Genomic DNA, 22,706 nt, shown 5'->3' on the forward strand with positions numbered 1-22,706 from the left:
CGCGGGCCTGTGAATTTTCATGGAAAACGGTCGAGAATCATATTTATATCGGGAGGAAAAAAAAGAGACTGTGAGGAGGGAGCCGGGGAGGGATCGTTCGTGGAAATGAGTGAAAGTGGTCGTTACTTAACTCTTCGTCCGGCCACCGAATGAAAAGCGCTCCGTCGCCGCCGGTAATTAACCGGGAAAATATTCAAGGATCGCGTTTCCTCTCTCCGTCCGGATTCTCTCCTTGGGCTTTAATCGCGCTTTAATCTCCGCGAGAAGGTTCTTTTGGTTAGCAATGCAAAAACAGCCTTGAGTCCCGATGCGCAGGAAGAAAAGCGCTCTGTCTCGGGCGCGCACGAGAGAAGGACCCGCGATCATTGACATCCGTTTGAAGTTCCAAAGAAAAATGCCGGGGAACACTGGCGAGCCCGCGGGGAAGCAATAAAGCGGACGCTTTAAAGCGCCACCGGCCGCTGGACGTTAAACTTTCCACGTGAAATACGACGTTCTCTTTTAGGAGGCTTTTACGCCGCGCGTTTTTGCAATTAACCGTAAGAGAAGCCCCGATCGTCCATCCCCGGCCAATTACGATCGGGACAGCGTGGAAAGTTGCTTCTTCTTATTGCTTCTCGGTGCTTTTCTGTCGCGCTTCTCCTCGTCCTCCGTTCTCCGAGATCCGTCTCGCAACCCTTTGCTTTCCAACGGGTCACGCGTCTCGTTCTAAAGCTCTCCTTTCGGACGAAATATTTCTGACATCGCTTCTTAGACCTCTGCTCCAACGGAGACGTCGAGAATCAACATTTCCTACGGCTTCTATCTCGTGATCGAACGAGACTCTGATCAACGTAGTCGCTGGGTAAAGAGTTACGGTCGCTTTTGAGTCAGTAGAATGTACTCGCCAGAGTCGGGCGATATTAAAATAAAAATTGTAAGGATAGCATAGACTACTTTCCCACGGCGCTGTCGCGATCGAAATGGATTTTTGAGATCAACCACCCGTAGCAAAAGCTCCGCGCCGTTTCCTGTCCCACAGCGGTTAAACGCGAACAGGTTGACGTGTCGGGTCTTTCGAAAGCGGACGCGAGCCGGGAGCGCAGGTTTTCGCGAAATGTCACCCTCGTAACCAACCGACCACCGTCCACCGGACACGTCGGTGGAGCGCGAAAAAACGAACGGGTTTCCATGGAATCGTCGATCGGCGTGGACGAACGAGTTTGGCGTATCCGTCGTGCCGCGCCGGTTATCCGCTCGACGCCGCTGCGCTGTTCGCGCTCACTTTCACTAGAACGCCGCGCGCGGAAGGAGAAAAGGGATCGACCTGGCCGAGTAGCGTTATATAAATTAGGCGTTTCGCGAGCAGACCGTACGGCCAGGCGAGACAGGGCGAGTCAAGACAGGCCGCATCCTCCTTTCAGAGGGCCGCGCGTCTGTGTCGCTCGTTCGTTCAGGCCTTTAGAAAGCTTCCGCGCGGCTTACAGCTGCGAGAGATTGCTTCGAGCTCCCGGTGGAATATTTTCTGTGCGCCGGAACACCCTTTTGCCGAGCCTAACTCCGGCGAGATACCGAACAGCTCCGCCTGTTTGCTATATCCCCGCTGTACCCGATTCCCATCTCTCCGTGCGCGCGAATGAAAAGTAATTCCCGTCTCGGCGGGGGAATCGGCTCGAATGCTAATCAGACTGTGCACGGATAAATCAGGAAACGATATCATTCGTGAGCCAAGCCGTCTGGCTCTCGGAGCGGCGAGCTCGAGCGAAAGTCACTGACCGATATTCTTTTTATCGCCTCACGCACGTTCGTGCGCCAATCCGCGCCGCTCTTCGCCTCGCCGCGTCTCTCCGCGTTTGCATTTCCTGCCATTAGAACGTTACACGGCGCACGAAATCCAGCTCGGAGCGCAGAAAACCACTCCGCGGACCGTTCCAGCCCGGACAAGCTCTGCCTCGCCGACGATAACATGTCGATCGATCCTTGGAAACGCGTTATTAGCGGATTCCGTTCCAGGAATTAGTAATCAACTGACGCGATTGTCGCGAGGCGATAATCGAGCAAACACTCCGTCACGGAATACCTCGGATCCAGACGATGATATACTCGCGACTTTTTCGGGATTTCTATCCACGAGTTAAATTGTTTTACAGGTTGGTTCGTCGGCGTTTAAATACTTGGCCGTCTGCGTAGTTCATCGAGCAGAAGTTCGCGTACTCTGCCAGCTTCGCAGGGCTCTAGAAACAATCCCAACTACTTTCCAAGTTCCCCTACTAGCTCCCGATGTCCTCTGCAACATCTGCAAACTCAAGTAGTCCCAAGTAAACGCGTTTAATCCGTGCACCTACCTCGAATGAAACGAAAATAAGGAGACAGCTGATTCGAACAGGTCAGAAATCGCAGCTTGTCGATCTTCGCGGAGATCAAACGCTATTTCTTCGTGCAGCGGCAGAGAAAGCGGTGCTTTCCCGTTCAATTTCCCCTCCCGGTTACGCGTTCGACCGATTCGATCGATCGCTGCTCGGTGCAGCAGGTGGCTACCGGTTGGAAAACGCGGATTCTAATCGCGGCTAGTCGAGCTGAGCTGAGCCGTGCCGAGCCGAGCCGAGCCGAGCCGAGCGGTGCCGAGCCGAACCGTGGCGAACGGATCCCGTTACGCCGTCGTCCCTCGTTGAAAAGTTACACAAGAAGTTATCGCGCCGTAATATGGGAAGTTGCGAGCGAGCGCGTGCCAGCTGCGTCGGGGTCGCATAAGCGCGAGCCGAAACGAAAAATGTGCTCCATTTCGCGGAGGCCGAATCGGCCGGGATTCTCGTCGCGCGTCGTTTACCGCACCCGGCGCTGCCCGTAATGAAAGTCGCTAATTTTTCCAACGATTTTCCCCTCCCCTCTCTGTCCTGGGTCCGGGCAACTTGCATACAATACGCGCGGCATCGTTCGAATGAATGCCCGAGTTTCGCCCGAGCCTCGATTCCGACCGTTTCGTTTCTCTCGCTCGGTTAGAAAGGTATTTCACTCGGAGTCCAGGCTGGCGACAGCCGGCACACTCGGCCCGTTGATGTTAGGAGCGCGGGAACGATTAAGGGGATTACGCCGCGGCCATGGAGACACGAGCTGTCGCTTTACACGAATTTTTCCGTTATTTTCTCATTTTCTCCCCGCTTTCTCCCCTCGGCCGTCCCGCCCTCTCTGTCCCGGCGCGACAGAGCTCTTTTCTTCTCGCAGAGGGAAACGAGTCGCAGGGGCGCGTTTCTAACTCCGAGCGATCCTCCATTGTATCGCGGAAACGCGTTCGCCTAATGTCTCCTCCGAGCCGGTCGAGAAATAGAGCTCGGCTAAAACCGAGGACCGTCCTCCGAGCGCCGTTGCTAAGGGAAATTTCTTTGAGAGTTTGGTCGATAGACCACCCTCCTCCCCGTGCAACTGATTTCCGGAGTGTTTCGCGATTCGTACGCCTCGTTTCTCCCAAGATGCTCTACCCCGTCGAGGGACGCGTCGCGTGTCTGGCCGCTGAAGGACGAATCTACTTAACCGTGAAACGCCGCCGTCCGTTCGTCCAATCCCGTTTTCGGTGCATTCTGATTTCGAGCTGTTGACGTTTATTGAGTCGTCTATTCGAAACAAAATTCTATTTCCCCCGACCTTTACATTTATTCTCGTCGGCCAACAACCGTTCTCGGTAAACAGTTTAGCGATTCGCAAAGAATGCTGAAACCCCTACAGTCGAGAGCGAGGTTTCACCGCGCAAGGTCTTTGATTAAATTTGCAGAACGCTTTCCATTTTCTCGTCGAGCGTCAGGAGCGAGCGGTTGACAGAGTCTTTTCGTGCGAACCCGAGCTCCGCCACGGGGGATTCCTTTCCCGATTCGAAGCGCGGCCCGTAAATAGTCAGCGAGCACAGGGCTACGGCCGATCCCACGGCGCGTTGTGTCCTAATAAAGCCACGCTTTCGTATCCGCCTACGCGTCACGATTAACAATTAATGCTCGGCCAGCGAATACCAACGTGGCGAGGAAAGCGCGTGCATCGTCGGACGAGCACGTGCAGCCCGTCGAGGCCCAATTATTCCGAGTAACGGACGACCTAGGAACGTGCGACACGCGCGACGGTCGAAAGAAATCGCGATCACGCTTCTCCATCCGCGAGACGTCCTTCCCGCGCGGAGTTTCTTTACGAACTTGCCGGATGATTAATCCCGAGGCGAGCTCGGAGCTCGGCGAGACCGAAATTCTAGACGGCGACTGAAATCGAGAGTTCTTCCAGACGTCGCCGAACTCGGCGAAACAACGCCGAATGTAATTAGACCCTCGCGAATTATGCACCGGGCGTCGACAATCGTTCCCCTCGGGGGTTGTTTCGCGCGAAGTTGAAAGTCGGCTGGTTCCGGTCGGACGATCCGTGCCGCAGACGCAGACGCCGCGGTGAGGCGAGGCGCGGCGTGTCCATTGAAACTTTCAATTTATCGGTTCGCGCCTCGCCTCGGCGACTGTTTTGCTTGCTTCGTTCCGCGGTTCCAGCTCCTTAAACGGCGAAACTTTCCTCGCGCTTTGTCCCGCCGCCCCCCGGAATTAATAACGTTTCGAATACTTTACGTAATTCCCGGGAGCTTCGAGTAATTAAGAGTTGTCGGTCCACCGTGGCGGGGGGTGGGGGTGGGATGTCTGACCGTGGTCGGCCGTTTCCACTGCCGCGGGTTATATCGAGTAGAAAGTTCGCTGCTAATCTCCGGGAACAAAGAACGGGGAAGCATTTCGTAAACCCGGTCCGCGCAAAAAGTGGCGAAAAAAAGGAGCGGGATTTATAACAAATTGCTCAGCGAATCGACGATCCTGGAAACGGTCTCTCGCTCTCTTTCTTTCCCTCCGCTCGATCGGGGATTATCTCGAGGGCCGAGTTAATCGCCTGGACTCGGTGATTTAGAGCCGTGGCCGAGCATCGATGGCGCAGCGAACTCGATCTTCTACGCACGCTTCCGCCGGAAGCTGCCACCCTGGAAATTACTCGAGCGTGACCGATCGGTTGCGTGATCACGAGCGACGCGTCCGCTCTCCCTTCTCCAGTACAGTCTCCCGATCGATGCTCTTCGATCGAACCTTTCGATCCTTTCCGAGTATTTCGAGGGTTTTCCTTCTTTTTATTCTGCGAACAATTTTCAGTCTGCCGATCGGGACCGGTCTCTTTGCCAGCCGCGCGGGACCATTACTCGGACAATCTACGAGGCAGATCGGCGGCGGGCGACGTTGATAGATCGAGAACGCCGTCGACTCATTACGCTGAATATTCATCAGGACGAAACCTCTTTGCCCAATGAATTTAAATCGCCTGGACGCAGGGAAAAGGGAGGACCGAGGGGGTTTCGTGAGTTCGTCGAAATGATTCGCGGTAGATCGGAATACCGATCTTGACCTGTTCGATGAAAGATGCTTCCGTGCTTTTAGTCGACTCTCTGTTCTTCTCTGTCTCACCTTCTCTCCGGGGTCTGGCCAGGTTGCCGCGTCCTCTCCGATGATCGATATTCCGTTCACGTGCCAGCGCAAACAGAAATCCAATCCGATCGCGCCTGCATCGAATCTTGCACTCGGCTGACCCAGATTATTATCTTCGCCGGCGTTCCTATTTTTATTCGGCCGGTCGCGCGGTGTTTGGCACTGAACTTGCACCGTTTTAATTAAACACACCGACCACTTTGCGCTCGCTGCCTTCGATCCACAACGGTTGGAAATCCTCGGTACGTAGCACGATCGGCTCCAAAATTACGGCTACGGCCTCGTTTCTTTCAATGGCCGTCGAAATCTCGGAACCGGTAGCCGACGCCACGACGCCGATGTGAAATTTCCACGTAACATCCAGAGCTGTAACTTTCGACGATTTTACGATCAACGGGCCGAGTTTATAGGCCCGAGTTTACCAAGTTTACGGTGGGTGCCCTCGTTCTTCCTGCGAGCCACCGCGTTCTCGCGGGCTCCGAACGCTTGTCTCTCTTGCGGAGAAAGAGACTGGACACGATTCCGTCAAGGCTCTCCTGTGGCCGAGAGTCGCTCCTTTCTTTTGTCTCGGCTCTTCCCTTCTCGGTTACTTACGGTGGCAAAGGGGACAATGGTTCCGCGAACGGTTCGCCGGTTTCACGGTAGCGGGAGCCGAGGTGCAAAGGGCACCGGTTTCAAGAAAGAGGCGAGAAAGAGCGATTCGATGCAGCAGCAGGCGGTTTTCCGAGTGGATAGCCTCAATTTTCCTCTTTCTCGGCTGCCCGCAAGGCGTGTACCGCTCCTAGCTCCCTTCGGATCGCTCGAGAGACCTTCCGGTTTCGGGGAGCAGCTCTATAGTCACCGTAGTTACCAGTCGGCCTCGAAAGACCCCTGGTCGATTTCGGCTCAACATGAAACCTCCGACACGTTGAAACATTATTTAAGAATGTTCGAATGAACGATCGACACGCGAGTTTTCCGATGTCGCGGGAGAAATGCTTCGCGTAGAAAATGCGAAAACACTAGGGCGCAGCCGGTAAAAATAGACGAACCGATATCGACGACAATCCGGGTCAGCCGGGAACGAGATCGATCAGCTAAGGACAGGCTCGCACAGAAATTCGACGCACAGGCACCGATACCACGTAGATTGGTCTACCGCGAAAACCGCGGGCAATTCGATGGAAATCGCGTGACGGCTTCTGCGAATTCCGCGCCGTGACACCCACGCGCTCGTTAATCTTCCCGCCCGACGACGGGTTGCCCCGGAATATACCCTGAAACGAATTTTATTAGCGCGCGAGAACGGTCGATGTCTTCATCTACGACGGATCCGCGACAGCTCGTTCGAGAGTTCCAGAAGTCTGCTGTAACTAATCCGTCGTTCGTCTGGCCGTCTGTCGATTCGACGCATTGATAAAAATAGAGGGACAACGCCGAGTTCTAAACTAGTTTCTAAACTCTTGAAGTACGCAACACGCTCCGGGACTTTGGAAATTAGTTCGGAACTGTAGTTCTCTCCCTTGTCCTACGATATACCGGGTCTCCCTACACCCACGGGAGCTTGATCGACCAAAGTTTTCATGGGGAATCGCGCCTGTCCGATTGCAGGAACAGCCTGTGCACCGTCGGATAAGCGAAAAAGCTAAATAAAAGTGGGATCGTACGAGGAGTAGGCGAATCGCCATGCAGCGTGAAGACGCGGATGATTGAAGTTGCGGGAAAAGGATTTGTTCGAAGAAGTGAGCACAGTGCGAGTGTACGTAAATCAACCCCAAATGCTTTTCGGGGGCGGGGAAGAGGTGCTGCGTCTCGCCACCATAGTGGAATGTTGACCCAGTGAGGATCGCCCAGTGTGTTCGAGGCCGAGGATTTGACGGAAACGCGAGAATCGCGGCGGTAAAAATGCGAAACGGCGGTCAGCCGCAGCAGACGGCGGTAATGGCACCGCCGCACCTAAACGGCTCCGCGCAATTCGTTTCCGGCGGTTACGTCGGCTACGTGCCACGCCAACCCTGGGGGCAATTTCAAGGGGCGCAGCATCCCAGGAACACGGCCAGGCCTCTGTCGCATCCGCCGCCACCACCCTCCAGAAGGGAAAGCCAAAGACCACCTCCTCCCTCCGGGAACGGTTCTGCCAACCTTAAGAGCACGTCCCTTCCGCATACCAGGCCCGGGACTAACAGGAGCACCACCCCCTCGGTGAGTTTGCCGCGAGACACCTACCCCTTTCGATTGACGCTCTGATTTTTTCACCGGTCCCCGCTAACTCGCTTTCGGTGGACCTCGAAACTTCATAATCTCACTCGACGGCGACGCCACTCTTTCGGCAGCTTAACGAAGTGTACAAGTACAACGGGATTACGGTAGGCTGTTCCAGAATACAGTGATTTCTCTGTACAGGGTGTTCATTTGAAAACTTTCCAGCCGAATATCTCGAAAAGTTTGAAGGATATTAAAGAAAGAGGGGGGCAGCGTTTTCAAGGTCATTTGAAGGTCAACTTCGTTTTTCCAAATGGAAACCTATATTTTTGTATTATAGGATCTTATTGTCCGTAAAAAGACCAGCAATTTTCGTAGGATACTTTTTTTTATCCGCGCACTTTTTTCGGGGATATTTAAAGAGAGGTAGAGCGAGGCATACTTTTGTGTGAAATTCTTTGACGCAAATCGTTGATGTTTTCCAGTTGTACTAGCACGTACCGTTTGAAAACAAAATTGTCCTCTATTGATCTCTTGTTTATGTTATCTGTCTTTCAATATAAGATTGTACTACTTAGTCATGTGTGAATCATCGTAATAAGAGATACTATATCGTAGTACAATTAATAGGAGAACGAGTAGAAATAATTTTTATTTATGGAGCTGATGAGTGTGCTCGTCGGACTGCTGCGACATTTAATGAGAGACATCCTGATACACATGTTTCTCATATGTACGTGTCAGAATTAGTTGCAAAGTGTAAGGAAACAGGATCGGTGACAAATTTAAAAGGGAACCAGCCAAAATTCATAAAAGAAGCTGATCAAATCGAAATTATAGGACAGTTTACTGTGAATCCTACTAGTTCAATTCGACAAGTTTCGATGGTAACTGGTGTATCAGTGGGATCTGTGCACAAATTACTTAAACATAACAAGTTTCATCCTTATAAAATGAAGTTGCATCAAAAGCTATTGGAAGATGACTTTGACAAGCGGATTGAGTTTTGTGAGGAATTAACAAATATGATCAACGTCACTCCTAATCTAATTAAAAACATTTGTTTTAGTGACGAATGCACTTTTTTCTTCAAGAATGCTGTAAATCGTTATAACTGTCGTTATTGAAGCGACGAAAACCCACATCTTATTAGAAAAAGTAATACTCAATGGCCGGAAAAAATAAATGTTTGGGCAGGCATTTTAGGAAATGTTATTATAGGTCCTCTGTTTTTCCAAGAGAATTTGAATGGCAATCTGTATTTAAATTTACTGGACGACATCATTGATCCACTTATAACAGAAAGTCTTGAAAACCAAAGAGATGAAAACGGCAATTTTTTTCTTAAATGAAGAACGTTTGTACCTCCAACGTGATGGTGCTCTTCCGCATCACACGTTACCAGTTCGCCAATGGTTAAACAATCGATTCGCACTAAGATGGATCGATAGAAGAGGTGTTATTGAGTGGCCACCAAGATCACCAGATCTAACTCCAGTCAACTTCTTTTAGTGAGGACACTTAAAGTCCATTGTTTATAAAACACAACCAGGAAGCGTCAACGATTTGCGTTGCAGAATTGTACAGGAATGTAGAGCTATTCCAACAGATACCTTCAAAAATGTTCGTTCAGAATCTGAGAATCGTCTGTATTATTGTTTAGAAAACAACGAAGACAAAATATCCAACGTATCCTACTCGAATGTCCTAAATTCTCTTCACAATGATCCAGATTTTCCATCGACAATGACCTCAAGCAAATTTAAGCGAGGACAACACTGGAAACGTCCTCCTGTTTTTTAAATCTATCGATATATATAAACTGTTATAAATTTGTTTTTTGCTGTACCCCACCACAATGTAAATATTAACCGTAACCTACTCTTCTATATTCGATTGTAAACCATGTGGTCGCTAATGACCTAGCAGTTAATGCGACCACTTTAAAATAAACGAAATATAACAATAATAATAATAATAACATTTTGAAAATTTGTTACAGTTATAAAGAAATTACAAACTTTTTCGCAGTATAAGTATGACTCGCTCTACTTCTCTTTAAATATCTCCGAAACTAGTGCGCAGATTAAAAAAAACTATCCTACGAAAATTGCTGGTTTTTTTACGTACAATACAAAAGTAGACCTTCAAATGGCCTTGAAAACGCCACCCAAATAAAAAACTGATACCGCCCCTCTCTTTCCCCCTCGAAATCCTTAGACACGTGTTTTACACTTTTTTAATATCTTTCATACTTTTCGAGATATTCGGCTGGAAAGTTTCAAATGAACACCCTGTATATGTCGACAAGGCCTGGGTGATAAACGTCGCAGAATTATCCCCGCTACCGCGGAGTATACCCCGAGAGGCCTCGGACGCCGAGGAGTGTTGTTGACATATATCGAGAATTCACTGTAGTTCGTAACTTGGGTATTAGTGGGAGAAGTCGGACAAGATGAACGGAGGTGGAAGGTTTTCAAAAATTGGGAGACGGTTTCTAAAATAAGGGCATACGCAGCGCGGTTGTCTTTCCGTAAGAGAAACGTAACATGTATTCGAAGAAATCCCCAGGGGGAGGTCGGATCCGCAGGCTCTTCCCGATAAATGTATCGATCACTCGGGATTTATAGGACTCTGATTGGGAGCTTCGCTTTCACGTGGAATCCCCCGGGCACGGGCGGGTTCCAGCTTCAGAGGAATCTTTTCGCGTCGAGTGGGCCACGACGGTGGTCTCTCGAAAAGGGCGCGATTAAAAGTTAATCCATCATCCTCGGGACTACTCGGCGTCAGACTAGTTTCGGCTACCGAGAGTCAATTGGTCGCGGTCGAGAAAAAGTGAAGGAGGATATACGGCGGAGAAAGAGAAAGGCGAGGGAACAGAATCCTCTTATGCGTCGCGGGTATCTAGAAAAGCACGTCTTGGAATACCATATGAGACTTAAAGTCAGCCGTGAAGGAATGCCACCGAATCTACCCGGTGTCCGGTTCGTATTCCCCTCTGGTTTCGCGTGCCGCTTTTAAAAATCTAAACAAAGACCATTCGGCTCTTCTGCATTCCTTCGGCGCATTATCGTCGAGCGAACAACTTAGAAGGTTACTTCGTAAATCGATAATCTATAAAAATTCTTGCGCACCGGGTCGACAACGGAGCCGCGGCACTTACTAGGCCATTCAGCTTTGTAATGAAATTTTCCTCGACTCGGTGAACCGAAGTTGAACAAAGCGACGATGCTGCCAAGGGACTTTCGACGAAGATTGATGGATGTATAATTTCGGGGAGGGCAGAACCGATCGTGTTTCCGTCTGGTGGCGAGAATACAAAGGGGGGGGGGAGAGAGTTATCGGGCAACCTCTTCGGAACAGCGTCAGCTTTCCTGGCAAGCAGAGGCAGATGTAGAAGCAGAGGCAAGAGCAGAAGCAGCAGTTCCATGGTGTGCTGTTTAAGCAGACCGTGCCTCGAAGCCTTGAGATTGACATCGACGCGCACGCACGCGGCGAGACGCGGTGAGAATGCGATAGGGCCCCCGGTTCCTCGACGGGAGGGACCAGTTTTCACCGAGCGAGCAGAAGAGCTTCGCTCAACCCTAACCTCAGAGTCCCGTAGGCAACCGGAGACGCGTCGAGATACTAGAAAGTGGTCTTGGTGTCGCGTTTCGAGCAATTCGATCGAACGCCTCGGAGTTCGGCCCGACCCGGCCCGAGACCGCCGGGACCGAGAAATCGAAGGGAAAGACACGGTAGTTCGCGGTCGAGCGAGAAACGATACCTCTCGCACCGCGAACCTCCCCCGCTTCCCCAATTAAAAGGGCGGCTCCCGCGGATCGGGCGAATCGGGTTCGCGATCGAGCAGAGAAATTCGCTCGGTCGCGAGCCGATCGATTAAAGTCACGACCGGTGGACGGCGATTATGCTGGCCAGGCATCTTTTTCAACCGTTCCGCCGCGCGTAATTGGAAAGCTAGCTTCGACAAAGAGAAGACGTCGACAAAAGAACGTCTTATAGAGATTATCCCGGTGCAGCAAGGAAATACCGGTGTAACAGGATTCTCGAGGACCGTAAGATCTCTCGAGGAGACGGTTTTCTCTCTCTCTCTCTCTCTTTCTCTCTTTCTCTCTCTATGTGTGTCTGTGTACGTTTGTGTGTGCGTCGATGCGGGCGCGAGCGCGCTTTTTTCCTTTCCTCTTTCGTACGAGATCGAGCGAGGCCAGTGCAAGGTCGCCTCTCGAGGTTGGTGGTTCGCTCGCCGCGTGCCCAAAAAGATTATTTTTTCGACGACGACGACGACGAAAGTACACCGGCGCGAAGGGTCCTCGGCAAAATTCCGATACTCAGAGCGTTCAAAATAAACGGTCTTAAGCTTCGCCTCTTCTCGCCGCTGCTAATTATAAACCCCTCGAGGAGCGCCGTAAAAAGAATAGAGTGTGATTTTTACCGACTCGTCGATGATCGATCGATCGACGGAAAATTCTCGACGGGTAACATCGTCGAAAGCTGTCGACGGGTTCGTAGAACTCGCGAGGCTGCGATGTTTACGAGGTACTTGTTCCTCTAGGTACGGTTTCAATCTTCACGGCGCAGTCGTTACCGCATTCTGCACGCGATTGACCATAATCTATCGTTCGGCCGGCATACATAAGCGAAGAGTAAGTGAGTTTCCCGTGAATGGTATCGGTCCGCGTGGACTCGTGCGTTGCATCGGCAAACGTCGAAGAACATGTGTTCCGTTAGATCGTGGCCGGTGTTCCAACGCGCGGCGACGAACGATCATCGGCCGAGGCTCTACACGCCCTCCCAGTCTTTTCCACAGATATTAACGCTTTCTGGATAACTGTTCGTCGGCGCGAATCGACACGTTCGAATACAAATGAGGCGCGGCGGAACATCCGATCGAACAAGTTTCTTCGGATCGTACCACGCCACGAGCGCCGACTACTTTCGTCAAAGATCGAATCCACGATATAAACCCGATGACATTTAGATTATCCTTTCTATCCGGGACTCGGATCGCGAGAACTCGCGCGTTCCTGATCCAAACCGTTGCTGATCGAACCTCGAAATTTGAATGTCCAAAATCGAGTTCTCAGATCGAAAACGAGCGAGATATTCTGTTATTAGAGACGATGCGCCGCGCTGTGGTTCAGGTCGAGGAATTAGCTATTCATTTGATAAAAAAGCAACTTGCTCATATCGATGTTTATCGAATCTATATTGCTTCTTAAATGTCCGTGACATTCGAAAACGGTGAAATCAACAGGATTTATTAAACAGTCTGATTAGAACAAGCATGTAAAAATCAACATTTTATGAATCCTATTTTTCACCGAAAAAATTACATTTCTTATTCATATCCTGGAGAATCTATTTAATATTATGTGTCCAATTTTGTTTCAAATGAATAGTATTTGTCTATATCTTGTGTACTAAGATTTAATATTTATAGTTTATTGAAATAACAATGCTCAGTAAATTAAAGGGAATCTTCAAAGTTTTCCATCATTAGTAAAGGATATCTTTTGAGTTCCATATAGTTCCGCATTGTATCAAAGTGTATTATTTTCAATACACGTTTCTCTATGAAATCATGCAAAATTCACATCCCATTCAGTCCCGGTACAAACGTTATTATTGTTTAATGCGCCTCCGTGACCGGAACCGCGCGGAATGTTAACAGATCCCTAAGATTGTCATATGATTCTTTTAAGATAAGACAGCCAAATAATTGCAATTTAAGATAAAAAAAACACATTATCTCCAGAATTGAAGATTGTTTTATTATTTCAAGACCTGGCAACAGCTAAGGTCCAAACCTGAAAGTCGAGGGTAAACAACATTTTCCACGAAAATCTTAGAAACTACAACAGATAGGAAAATGGTGTACATGGCAAAAAAGACACACAGTCTTTTCATAAGAAATACACCTGCGACGGCAGACTTCAAATATTACCATTTGTTTCAATAATATGCTAAATATCATTCATTATTCACACGTTTTCTCAATTTTTCGGGCATTTTCGGTGCTCTAATAAGAAAATGTTTCCAACAAAAATGAATCAGTAATTACTCATAAAGTTCAACATACAAAATTGAAACAAAATTTTTTAAATAAAAAATAAATGACACCTTGATTTTTTAATTTTCACCATATATTTTTTACTTAATAATATTATAGCTGACGTCAAGACGAATCCAATGACCTACTTTACTATGACTTTAAGTCTTGAAACAATGCTAAAATCTATGTGAGCAGCTAATTCCTCGATCTGGACCACAGTGCGCCGCGCCGGCAGTCTCGGCGGTGAATTCACGCGACCCGGAAAAATCGAGGTTCGGCGCCGGCCGCAGATGAATATTCACGATGCAGCTGTCGACGTACACGGAGAACCTGGCTCGACAGTGAAATTAAAGCACGAAAAATATATCTCCGGCGAGGCTTAACGGCTTTTCGAAAGAGAAGAACAGCGGCGCGGGTTGTCACTCGAGCGGGCTCGCGCTCCGTTTCCCGCGTTCGCCGGGAAAATTCAACGCACGAGCGTCGAGGACCGCGCGGGATTTCAGGAAAAAATGATTTTCACTCGTCGGATTAAACTTTGCAATTAGCGAGATCGCTGCTCGGATTTTCCATTCGGCGCGCTACGAATTCGCGTCGCGTCGCCTTGCCTCGCCTCTGCCGAGCGTTTCCCTGATTTCGATATTTATCCGCGAGAGACGGGAGAGCGGAGACGGTTTCTTCGCGTGGAATTAGAAAGGTGTCACGATCACGCTCGTTAATGCTCGCGCCGCGGACATTAGTAGACCGAGAAGCCAGTACTTATTTTCTTAGGCAAATACGGGCCGCGCGCTCCCGATGATTTTCATTCGCTTCACAGCTGCGGCGAGCACGCGATTCTCAAGACGCGGAGCGTCGGGACGCCCCCGTCGGACCACCGACGCGGCTCCGCTCGGCACGCTCGGCCCCTTCAAGTGCCGTTTAAACTTTAATTTCAGCTCCCTTTCGCGCAACGAATTACTCTCGCGGCGAACGAGGTCGAACGGCACATGGCGCTAACACACACACACAGCTCGTTGAACTACTTTCGAATTTTGAAGCTCCTCGCCCCTCCCTTGGTCCTTCCAGAATCTTTCTCGAAGCGACACCAACCTGACGCTCCCCACGATCGCCGATTGAATTTTTATGGAAATATGGCCGGTTGTAATGGCAAGCCAACGCCGTGGAATCCTCGACAATTATCTAACGGCCTCGTTAGAAAATCGTCTTGGTCCACTTCTGACCGACGTTTCCTGGTATCGACGTCAATTTTGCTGATTAGGCATTCCACGAATCGCCGATCGCTACCGCTCGGTTCCCCGAGACAGAGGATACCTCGGAATCGTGGATGCGTGGCTTCCTTTTCGGGAAAATCCTGCCTCCAGACTCGCGAAGAACGCTCGGCTCGTCTGTTCGTTACTTACCGTCTCCGCTCGCGTGTCCGACTCTCCAACGTTTATTTCAATTCGAACGGTTTTCGCGTGTAATTCAATTAACCCGTTGCACGACGATCTTCTTTATACTCGCCGCGACTGGAACTTCTTTATAATCCCCTAACGGTAAAACGAGAATTTACATTCTCGCTACTAGTTAAATACAGTAAGTGCGTGAATATACTTATCTTGACCAAGATACACGTACCGTGCGGTATCAGTTAAATTTGTTTCGAAGGGAGAGAGAGAGAGAGAGAGAGAGAGAGTACCGTATCGACGCGTTATTATTAAGACAAGTGGAATCAACCGACAATAGACAGACAAAGCCGGCAGGTAGGTTCCGGCACGAGGAGCGCGTTTATTTACGGAACTGGGGGAGATTTATCTCGGTTTTAACCGATATACACCGGCGGAAAATCGATCGCCGGTATGAGCAAGGACGCGATTAAAAATACCGGCTCGTGCCCCGTGGCACGTTCTCCTACCGTCTGGCCGGGCACAATCCCGATCTCCTTCGGCCGTCACTTTCTCCGACGAAGTTAAAGGTCACTGGTCTCTCCTCGGGTTTTCATCGGGCTCGACTATATTATTACGTCTTGTTTCACGGGTCGACGGTCGCGTAACGCTTTGTGAAAACGCCGCCGAACGTAACGCCGCGCCCCGCCGGCCGCCTTTTTTTCCATGACTTTCGCCTCGCGTCGGTTAAATTGCTGCCCAGAAAGTAGTTCGGTTCTGTCGGGGTGCGAGGGTCCCTTTTTGTATGCCTGGCCTTTTCGGACCGAGCATGGGTTTAGCGCGTGAAATATGTTAGGGGTATCCATAAGTAATCAATTATTTGCAAAGAATTTGTTTTGCCATCATTTCTGTACCGATCGTTGGAGAGGGAACACGTATTCTTTTACAGTTTTCGGTAAAGCAGCCTGTGTTCAAAATATTCTAAAAAGTATAATTTTTCTTTACAACCCAGTAATAAAATAGCGGTGTCCGTACCTTCCAAGGATCATATTCGTCATTGCATACTTTTTCATTTTCATGCGGGATTTAACGCAACGGTAACAACAAAGAAAATTTGCGATGTTTATGGAGATGTATTGAAGGTCAACAAGTGGCAACGTTGGTTCAGAAGGTGTGCTGCTGGCGATTATGATCTCTCTGACAGGCCTCGAAGTGGGCGACCAGTTGAATGTGATAATAACACCCTAAAATCTCTAGTGGAAGCTGATCCAAAATTAGGTATACCAGAATTATCGAGAAGCCTTGGGTCCACATGGTCAACTATACAAAGGCACCTACACGAAATAGGAAAGCCATATAGGCAAGGAATATAGGTACCTCATCAATTATCCGAGACCAACAAGAATATTCGTCGATCAATTTGCACTTGATTGCTATCCAGATTTCGTAGAGATCCATTTCTTAGCAGAATCGTTACTGGAGATGAAAAATGGGTTCTTTATGATAACATAAAGCGTTCCAAGCAATGGCTTTCTGCAAATCAAACCGCAATATCAACCCCTAAACCTAGCTTATCGCTTAGAAAGGTGTTACTGTAGGGTTATGAATGAGACATTGTATTAGAATGATTGTTCAGAGTGGCTGTAGACGCGATAACGTGGCGCCAACGTGTTTGGGTCCTGCGTGAAAGGAAGTCTGTTTGGGCCGAAGTGTGAAAGAAGAGTGTTTGGGTCTCGGTGACAAGAGTAAAGTGTTTAGGGGCGCCAAGCGCAGGGCGTACGTGACTGTTTGGGTTTTTCGAATGGATGTGAAACTGATAAAGAGAGAATGAGAGTGGGCCTTGTATAAAAGGGACGAATGCGAGGGATGTTATGTCAGTCAGTAGGGAGAGTGTCAGTCGGTAGAGTGTCAGTCGGTAGAGAGTCAGACAGTAGAGCGAGAGTCGCGAGCGAGTGAGTTGATGAGATATTGAATATTGAATTGTCGTTTGAGAGTCGAGTTGTCGAAAGAGTATAAAGGACTATAGTGAAATCGGTACGAGATCACTCCACCCGATACGTCACACCTAAGACGTAGGAGTTTTCCATTAAAATATTCCTACATTACTGTGCATTTGGTGGGACTGTCGTGACATAATTCACTTTGAGGTGTTGAACCCTGGAGAAACAGTTATTGCCGAGTTGTATTGTCAGCAATTACAACGGCTGTATTCAGAACTATTGAAAAAGAGGGCATCATTAGTCCACTGAAAGGGTGTAGTACTGAAAATTAACAATGCCCGGCCGCATACAGCGAAACTCACTCAGGAAAAAATCGAAGAATTGCAATGGGAAGTTTTACCACACCCCCCGGACTCATCGGATATTGCTCCCTCTGACTATCTTTTCAGATCTCTGGAGCATTATTTAAGAAATAAAACATTCACTTCTGTAGAAGATGTAAGGAGGCATATTTTGCTTCAGGAACCCTGGATTTCTATAAGAGGAGGATTGAAAACTTGCAGGAAAGATGGCAAATTATCCTTGATAATGATCGAGATTGTACAATAAATTAAGAAATAAAAACTTGAATTTACTACAAAGTTTGTTTTAGATTTCAAAATTATTGATTACTTATGGGTCTCCCTAATACAATCCCCTTTGTTCCCCTTTGTTACACGCCTGTAACATTTAGTCTTGCGTGTCGTGGAGCCGATTTAAAAAGTTGCAAATATTTCTTCTGCGTTCTTAGCGATCGTATCAGTCCATTATCAGGCCTGCGATCGTTCATTGCATTCTCCAGGTTTTTCAATGTTCGTGGATTAGCGAACAATCGCAGTCTGGATTATGCGTCGAGGTCCTATGTCCCGATAAGATATTCTTAAGATATTCCGATAACATGGTCTTTCCCATCGACTCGAAGGAACACGGCAGACAACGGTAAGACTATCGTCGAAATTCACCGAATTTCCACGCGAACGCCTGGCTCCCTCGCATCTCAGATCCAGTTACACATTGTAATCCCGCGGCGCCGTAGATTTTGTTTGCCCGTTCTATCATTGCCGCTGTTGACACTGCTGATTGACCCTAGAACACCGGCAGCGTCTGGCCTAACACGCGAGGCGTGTTCGCCCCGGCTTCGCACCTTAAACATTAATTCCGAGCAGTCGCGAGCATTCAGCCGAGCGTGCTGTACCCGGGAATCGGGAGAAACTCGCGGCAGTTAGCGATAAATAATTATCTCTGGAGATAAAACTCGAGGTGCTTCACACCTCGGGTGTCGTTTCTGCTCGTAAACACCGTCGGCTTGCCTCAGGTGAGATAAAACTCCTCGTCTGGTAGCTCTAATTAATTCCAGTTAAGATCGTCTGCGAATTCGTCGACTTCTCCGATTCACGGATGACATCTCTTAAAGAAAAAAAAAAAAAAGACCAGAGATACTTACGTTCGAGAGATGTTGTTCTCGTTGACTTGGACTTTGATGTCCAAGTACTCGTGGTTTGGACGCGAGTATTTGGATCCGAGTTGGAAAACGAGCCGGGAGCCGTCGTTAAAATAGACTTGTCACGTTGCGAAAGCCTGAAGGCAGCGTAAGGAAGTTGGCAGCGGCTTGTGCGAAGATATATGCGCTTGTTTGGACACGTCCGCGACTTTCAGACACGTCGTCGTCGTCGAGGAACCGCGCGCGAGAAAGACAGAGAGACTCGATTCCTAATTAACACGCTCGTCTACCGGGTGTACCGAGGCAGCCTCGCTCGAATGGAATTCCGTCGGTGCGTATCCCCACCGTACGATGTTTCACGCGAAAATATTCAAGTCCCGTTAACGTTTATTGGCCCATTATTTATTCCCGGTCGCGCGTAAACGTCTGAATTTGTTTATCCTGATGGAAGCCGACTCCGGCTCTGGCTCGGAGCGAAAACGAACGTTCACCGGCCTAGTTTTGTAGGCGGCCGTGCCCCGGTAGTGATTTCACACAATGGTACCGAGCTGGAGGTATTAATTGCTCGATGGCGGTATCGCTCTGTCAATTATATAACATCGGTCCGCGCGAGCATAACTGGGTCGGCAGCCGTGCAGACCGTAACGCAGCGGCTGGCGAGCCTTTCGACGCGAGGCCGACGGATAATTCAGTTTTCGAGCGGGCAACTTGTCCATCAGCATTCTGGTTACTCTCTCGCCGTGCGTACCGTAACAGAATCACTGGCTTGCCGTGCCCGTGCTCCGTGCTCGGTGCTCGGTTCTCTGTGCTGTATCGCGGCGGTCCAGCCGGCAACAACGGCCCACCCAGCAGAGCACCGACTTCCCCGCTAATTGTCTGACCACGCGCTGGTATAATTCACTGGCCGTGCTCGCGACGAGCTTTATTAACTTCCGAGAACCTCAAATTGTGTACTCGGTCTGCCCCGTAATCGCGACGACGCCGCTCACGTTTTTCTACTTCAATTATTCCTTCCTTTGCATCTCGAACGCGACACTCGTCTTAACCGAACCCAACCACCACCACGATCATAAATCCTTTACTCAATCCCCCCATCCTCTGCGTTACCGGATAAGGACACATATTTGTCCTAGGCAATCCTAGCATCTTAATCTAATCATTTCTTTACGGGATTATTATTTAGAAGAATATCCTGAGCTACTTTTTTAGCTACTTCTTCCTAATATAACACGATCACTGAAAATCCTACCGGATAAGGACACATATTTGTCCTAGCTAATCCTAGCATCGTAATCTGATCATTTCTTTACCGGATTATTATTTAAAAGAATATCCTGAGCTACTTTAGCTACTTCTTCCTGATATAACGCGATCAGTGAAAATCCTATTAGGCTATGCTATTTAATTCTCTTTGATTCTCTTCTGTTCAATTAGAACCAAAATGGGCAGGATTATAGAATAAAGATGGACTGCCAATGAGATAGCCAAGGAAATGTTCACACTTTATCAAGGAACGTACCGTTGCCGAGTTTGGCCAACGGCTAACTGGCGTCTAGGTCGACTCGACCGCAACGCACGGCCACACACACACAGAGAGACTCATCGGAAGCATTCGGTAGTGTGAAAACATAAACAGAGCGTCCTCGTACTCGCTCCCCTATCGCTGTCCTCGGTCCGTGGTCCGTTTACACTTTTAATATAAAACGTTCGAAAACGGAGAAGACGACCAATTTAACACTCCTCCCTGATTCTCCGGCGAGATTTCCAGATCCCTCCGACCACGAACGCGTGGTATCGCGCAAAGCCGAGAATGCCTTGTGGAATATTCTGTCGAGAGCGAACAACAAACTTGGTTCTTACGAGACGACGTGTAAATTCCCGGCAAAAAGGGATGGCGGAGGTGGTACAGCGTGCGTCGAGAGGGTCGTGGCTTCTAAACGCCCGCACCTAATTCCGTTCTTCCCGCCGGAAGTTTTCCCTCGCGCGAGTAACGCGATAAAAACCGGATAAACGAAGCGGGAGGGTTTTGAAGCGTCCGCGAACTTGGTTAATATCTGCACGGGGGTAGCAAGAAGCCCCGAAGCCTCTCTCGAACGGAACGCAGAGCGGCGATAGGAACTTTTAATCACGGTTTTTGCGCGAGACTCCATTAGCCGACGACCGTGAAGTCCGACGAAGGAATCGCTGGATTAATCCTTGACGCGGTTGGATCCGGATACCTTAGGATCCGTGGATCCGGCGTAAGAGAGAAAGGTTCCTTTTGATCAGTTCCGAGGAAAATCCGGCTACCGGTGTTTATCCTTTGATTATGCGGCTATCAGGCGACGAGATCGGGCCAAGAATCCGGAGAAAATGATGACGAACCGGCGCGCGGAACGGAGGCGGCAGCCGGTGCTCTCCAGCTTCCCTTGTCGGCACTTTAACCACCTACGTGCCCCGACTCTCCCGCTCTCTGTGCCGCTGACACCCGCTAATTATAATTTGTGTCGTGAGTTTCATGCAGTACGCCCGACAAGCAGACGGGAAAAGGGGCTAAGATGTTCCTGCCGCCTCTCGACTCCGCTGCAGCAACATCACACGACAACCTTCTACTCCCCTTCCTTTCCCTTCCTCATCCTCCTCCTCCTCCTCATCGTTCTCCTACTCTTCGCTTTCTGTCCGTTGCAAGCGCAGCCAATTCCCTCCTCTCGCCGACGCGATTCTTCGGTTTTTCATCTCTTCCCTCTTGGCACCCGGAAACGCGAGTAACGGCCGGCTCTAATCGCCGTAACGACAGCGGTTTACGCTCGAAAGAAAAGGAAGGGAATTCAGGCCGCTCGGAGGCTGTTCGTTCCAATTTTTTTCCATCCTTCGCTCGAAGACTGTTCTCTCTTCTGCCCCCTTTCAACCCTCGGCAACTTCCACTGCCTACCTGCTTCCGCGGCTTCCTTTTTTCGCTGGTGTTTTCGGGCCAATTGATCCTCCGCGGGAAACGCGATCGGAAAGTTAAACGGCTGGCTGGAGAGGAGAGACCCGGGGTCACTGATCTCCGGGGTTACCCCAAGTTGAAACCCCGAAGTTGACTCGCCCGAATTCCGATGGATCCCGATAAAGCATCTTAGTGAAAAATCTCTTCTCTGAAAAAAGAGAGAGAGAGAGAGAGACAAAGAGAGGGCCCGCGGTTCTCTGCCGTTAAGAGCCAAGACTCCTTAATTCACGATAAGGTAGAGTGACTACGTTACCGACTGAATTAAGCGAAAAATGGTCTTCCGTGCCTCAACTTTTCGTCCTTATTCTAAGAATATTTTTCGCTGCCAACGGGCTCATTCGAAAGAGGAATGTTCAATTTAGTGCGCTCTGGTTAGGAGCTGACGAGATTATGCAGATATTTGGTAATATTAGGGGAACCCATAAGTAATCAATTATCCATCATTGAAGAGGAAACGCGTATTCTTTTACAGTTTTCGGTCACGCAGCCTGTGTTCAAAATATTCTAAAAAGTATAATTTTTGTTTACAACCCAGTAATAAAATAGCGGCGTCCGTACCTTCTGATGTTCATATTCGTCATTGTATAATTGGTCATTTTCATGCGGGATTTAATGCAACGGTAATAACAAAGAAAATTTGCGATGTTTATGGAGATGTATTGAAGGTCAACAAGTGTCAACGTTGGTTCAGGAGGTTTGCTGCTGGTGATTGTGATCTCTCTGACAGGCCTCGAAGTGGGCGACCAGTTGAATTTGGTAATGACACCCTAAAATCTCTAGTGGAAGCTGATCCAAAATTAGGTCCACATGGTCAACTATACCATGGCATCTACATGAAATGGGAAAGGCATGTAGGCAAGGAGTATGACTACCGCATCAAGTATCTGAGACCAACAAGAATATTCGTCGATCAATTTGCACTTCATTGGATATTCAGATTTCGTAGAGATCCATTTCTTAGCAGAATCGTTGCCGGAGATGAAAAATGGATTCTTTATGATAACATAAAGCGTTCCAAGCAATGGCTTTTTGCAAATCAAACCGCAATATCAACCCCTAAACCTAGCTTATCACTTAGGAAGGTGTTACTGTGCAGTTGGTGGGACTGTCGTAGCATAATTCACTTGGAGTTTTGGAAACCTGGAGAAACAGTTACTGCTCAGTTGTATTGTCAGTAATTGCAACGGCTGTGAAAAACTCACGTGACTACCCTTGGCCCTTCAAACCCTCACGTTATATTATTCCTGATGACGGTACAGACC

The 22,706-nt window shown here is 48.9% G+C and overlaps 1 protein-coding gene across 4 annotated transcripts in view; it reads left to right on the plus strand.

Annotated features, from left to right (window-relative positions):
* The window catches only part of Gckiii (Germinal centre kinase III), a 114,816-nt gene that overhangs the window by 63,920 nt on the left and 28,190 nt on the right, over positions 1-22,706 (plus strand). For 2 of the 4 annotated variants that reach the window (XM_076790107.1, XM_076790105.1), the window contains exon 2: positions 7,053-7,643. The exons of the other annotated variants lie outside the window; for them this stretch is intronic. In XM_076790107.1, the coding sequence (XP_076646222.1) occupies positions 7,347-7,643 (297 nt within the window). In that variant the 5' untranslated portion in view covers positions 7,053-7,346. The remainder of the gene's footprint in view (positions 1-7,052; positions 7,644-22,706) is intronic. 4 annotated transcript variants of the gene reach the window in all.

Source organism: Halictus rubicundus, chromosome 1 (genome assembly GCF_050948215.1).
Source record: "Halictus rubicundus isolate RS-2024b chromosome 1, iyHalRubi1_principal, whole genome shotgun sequence".
Lineage (NCBI taxonomy): Eukaryota > Metazoa > Arthropoda > Insecta > Hymenoptera > Halictidae > Halictus > Halictus rubicundus.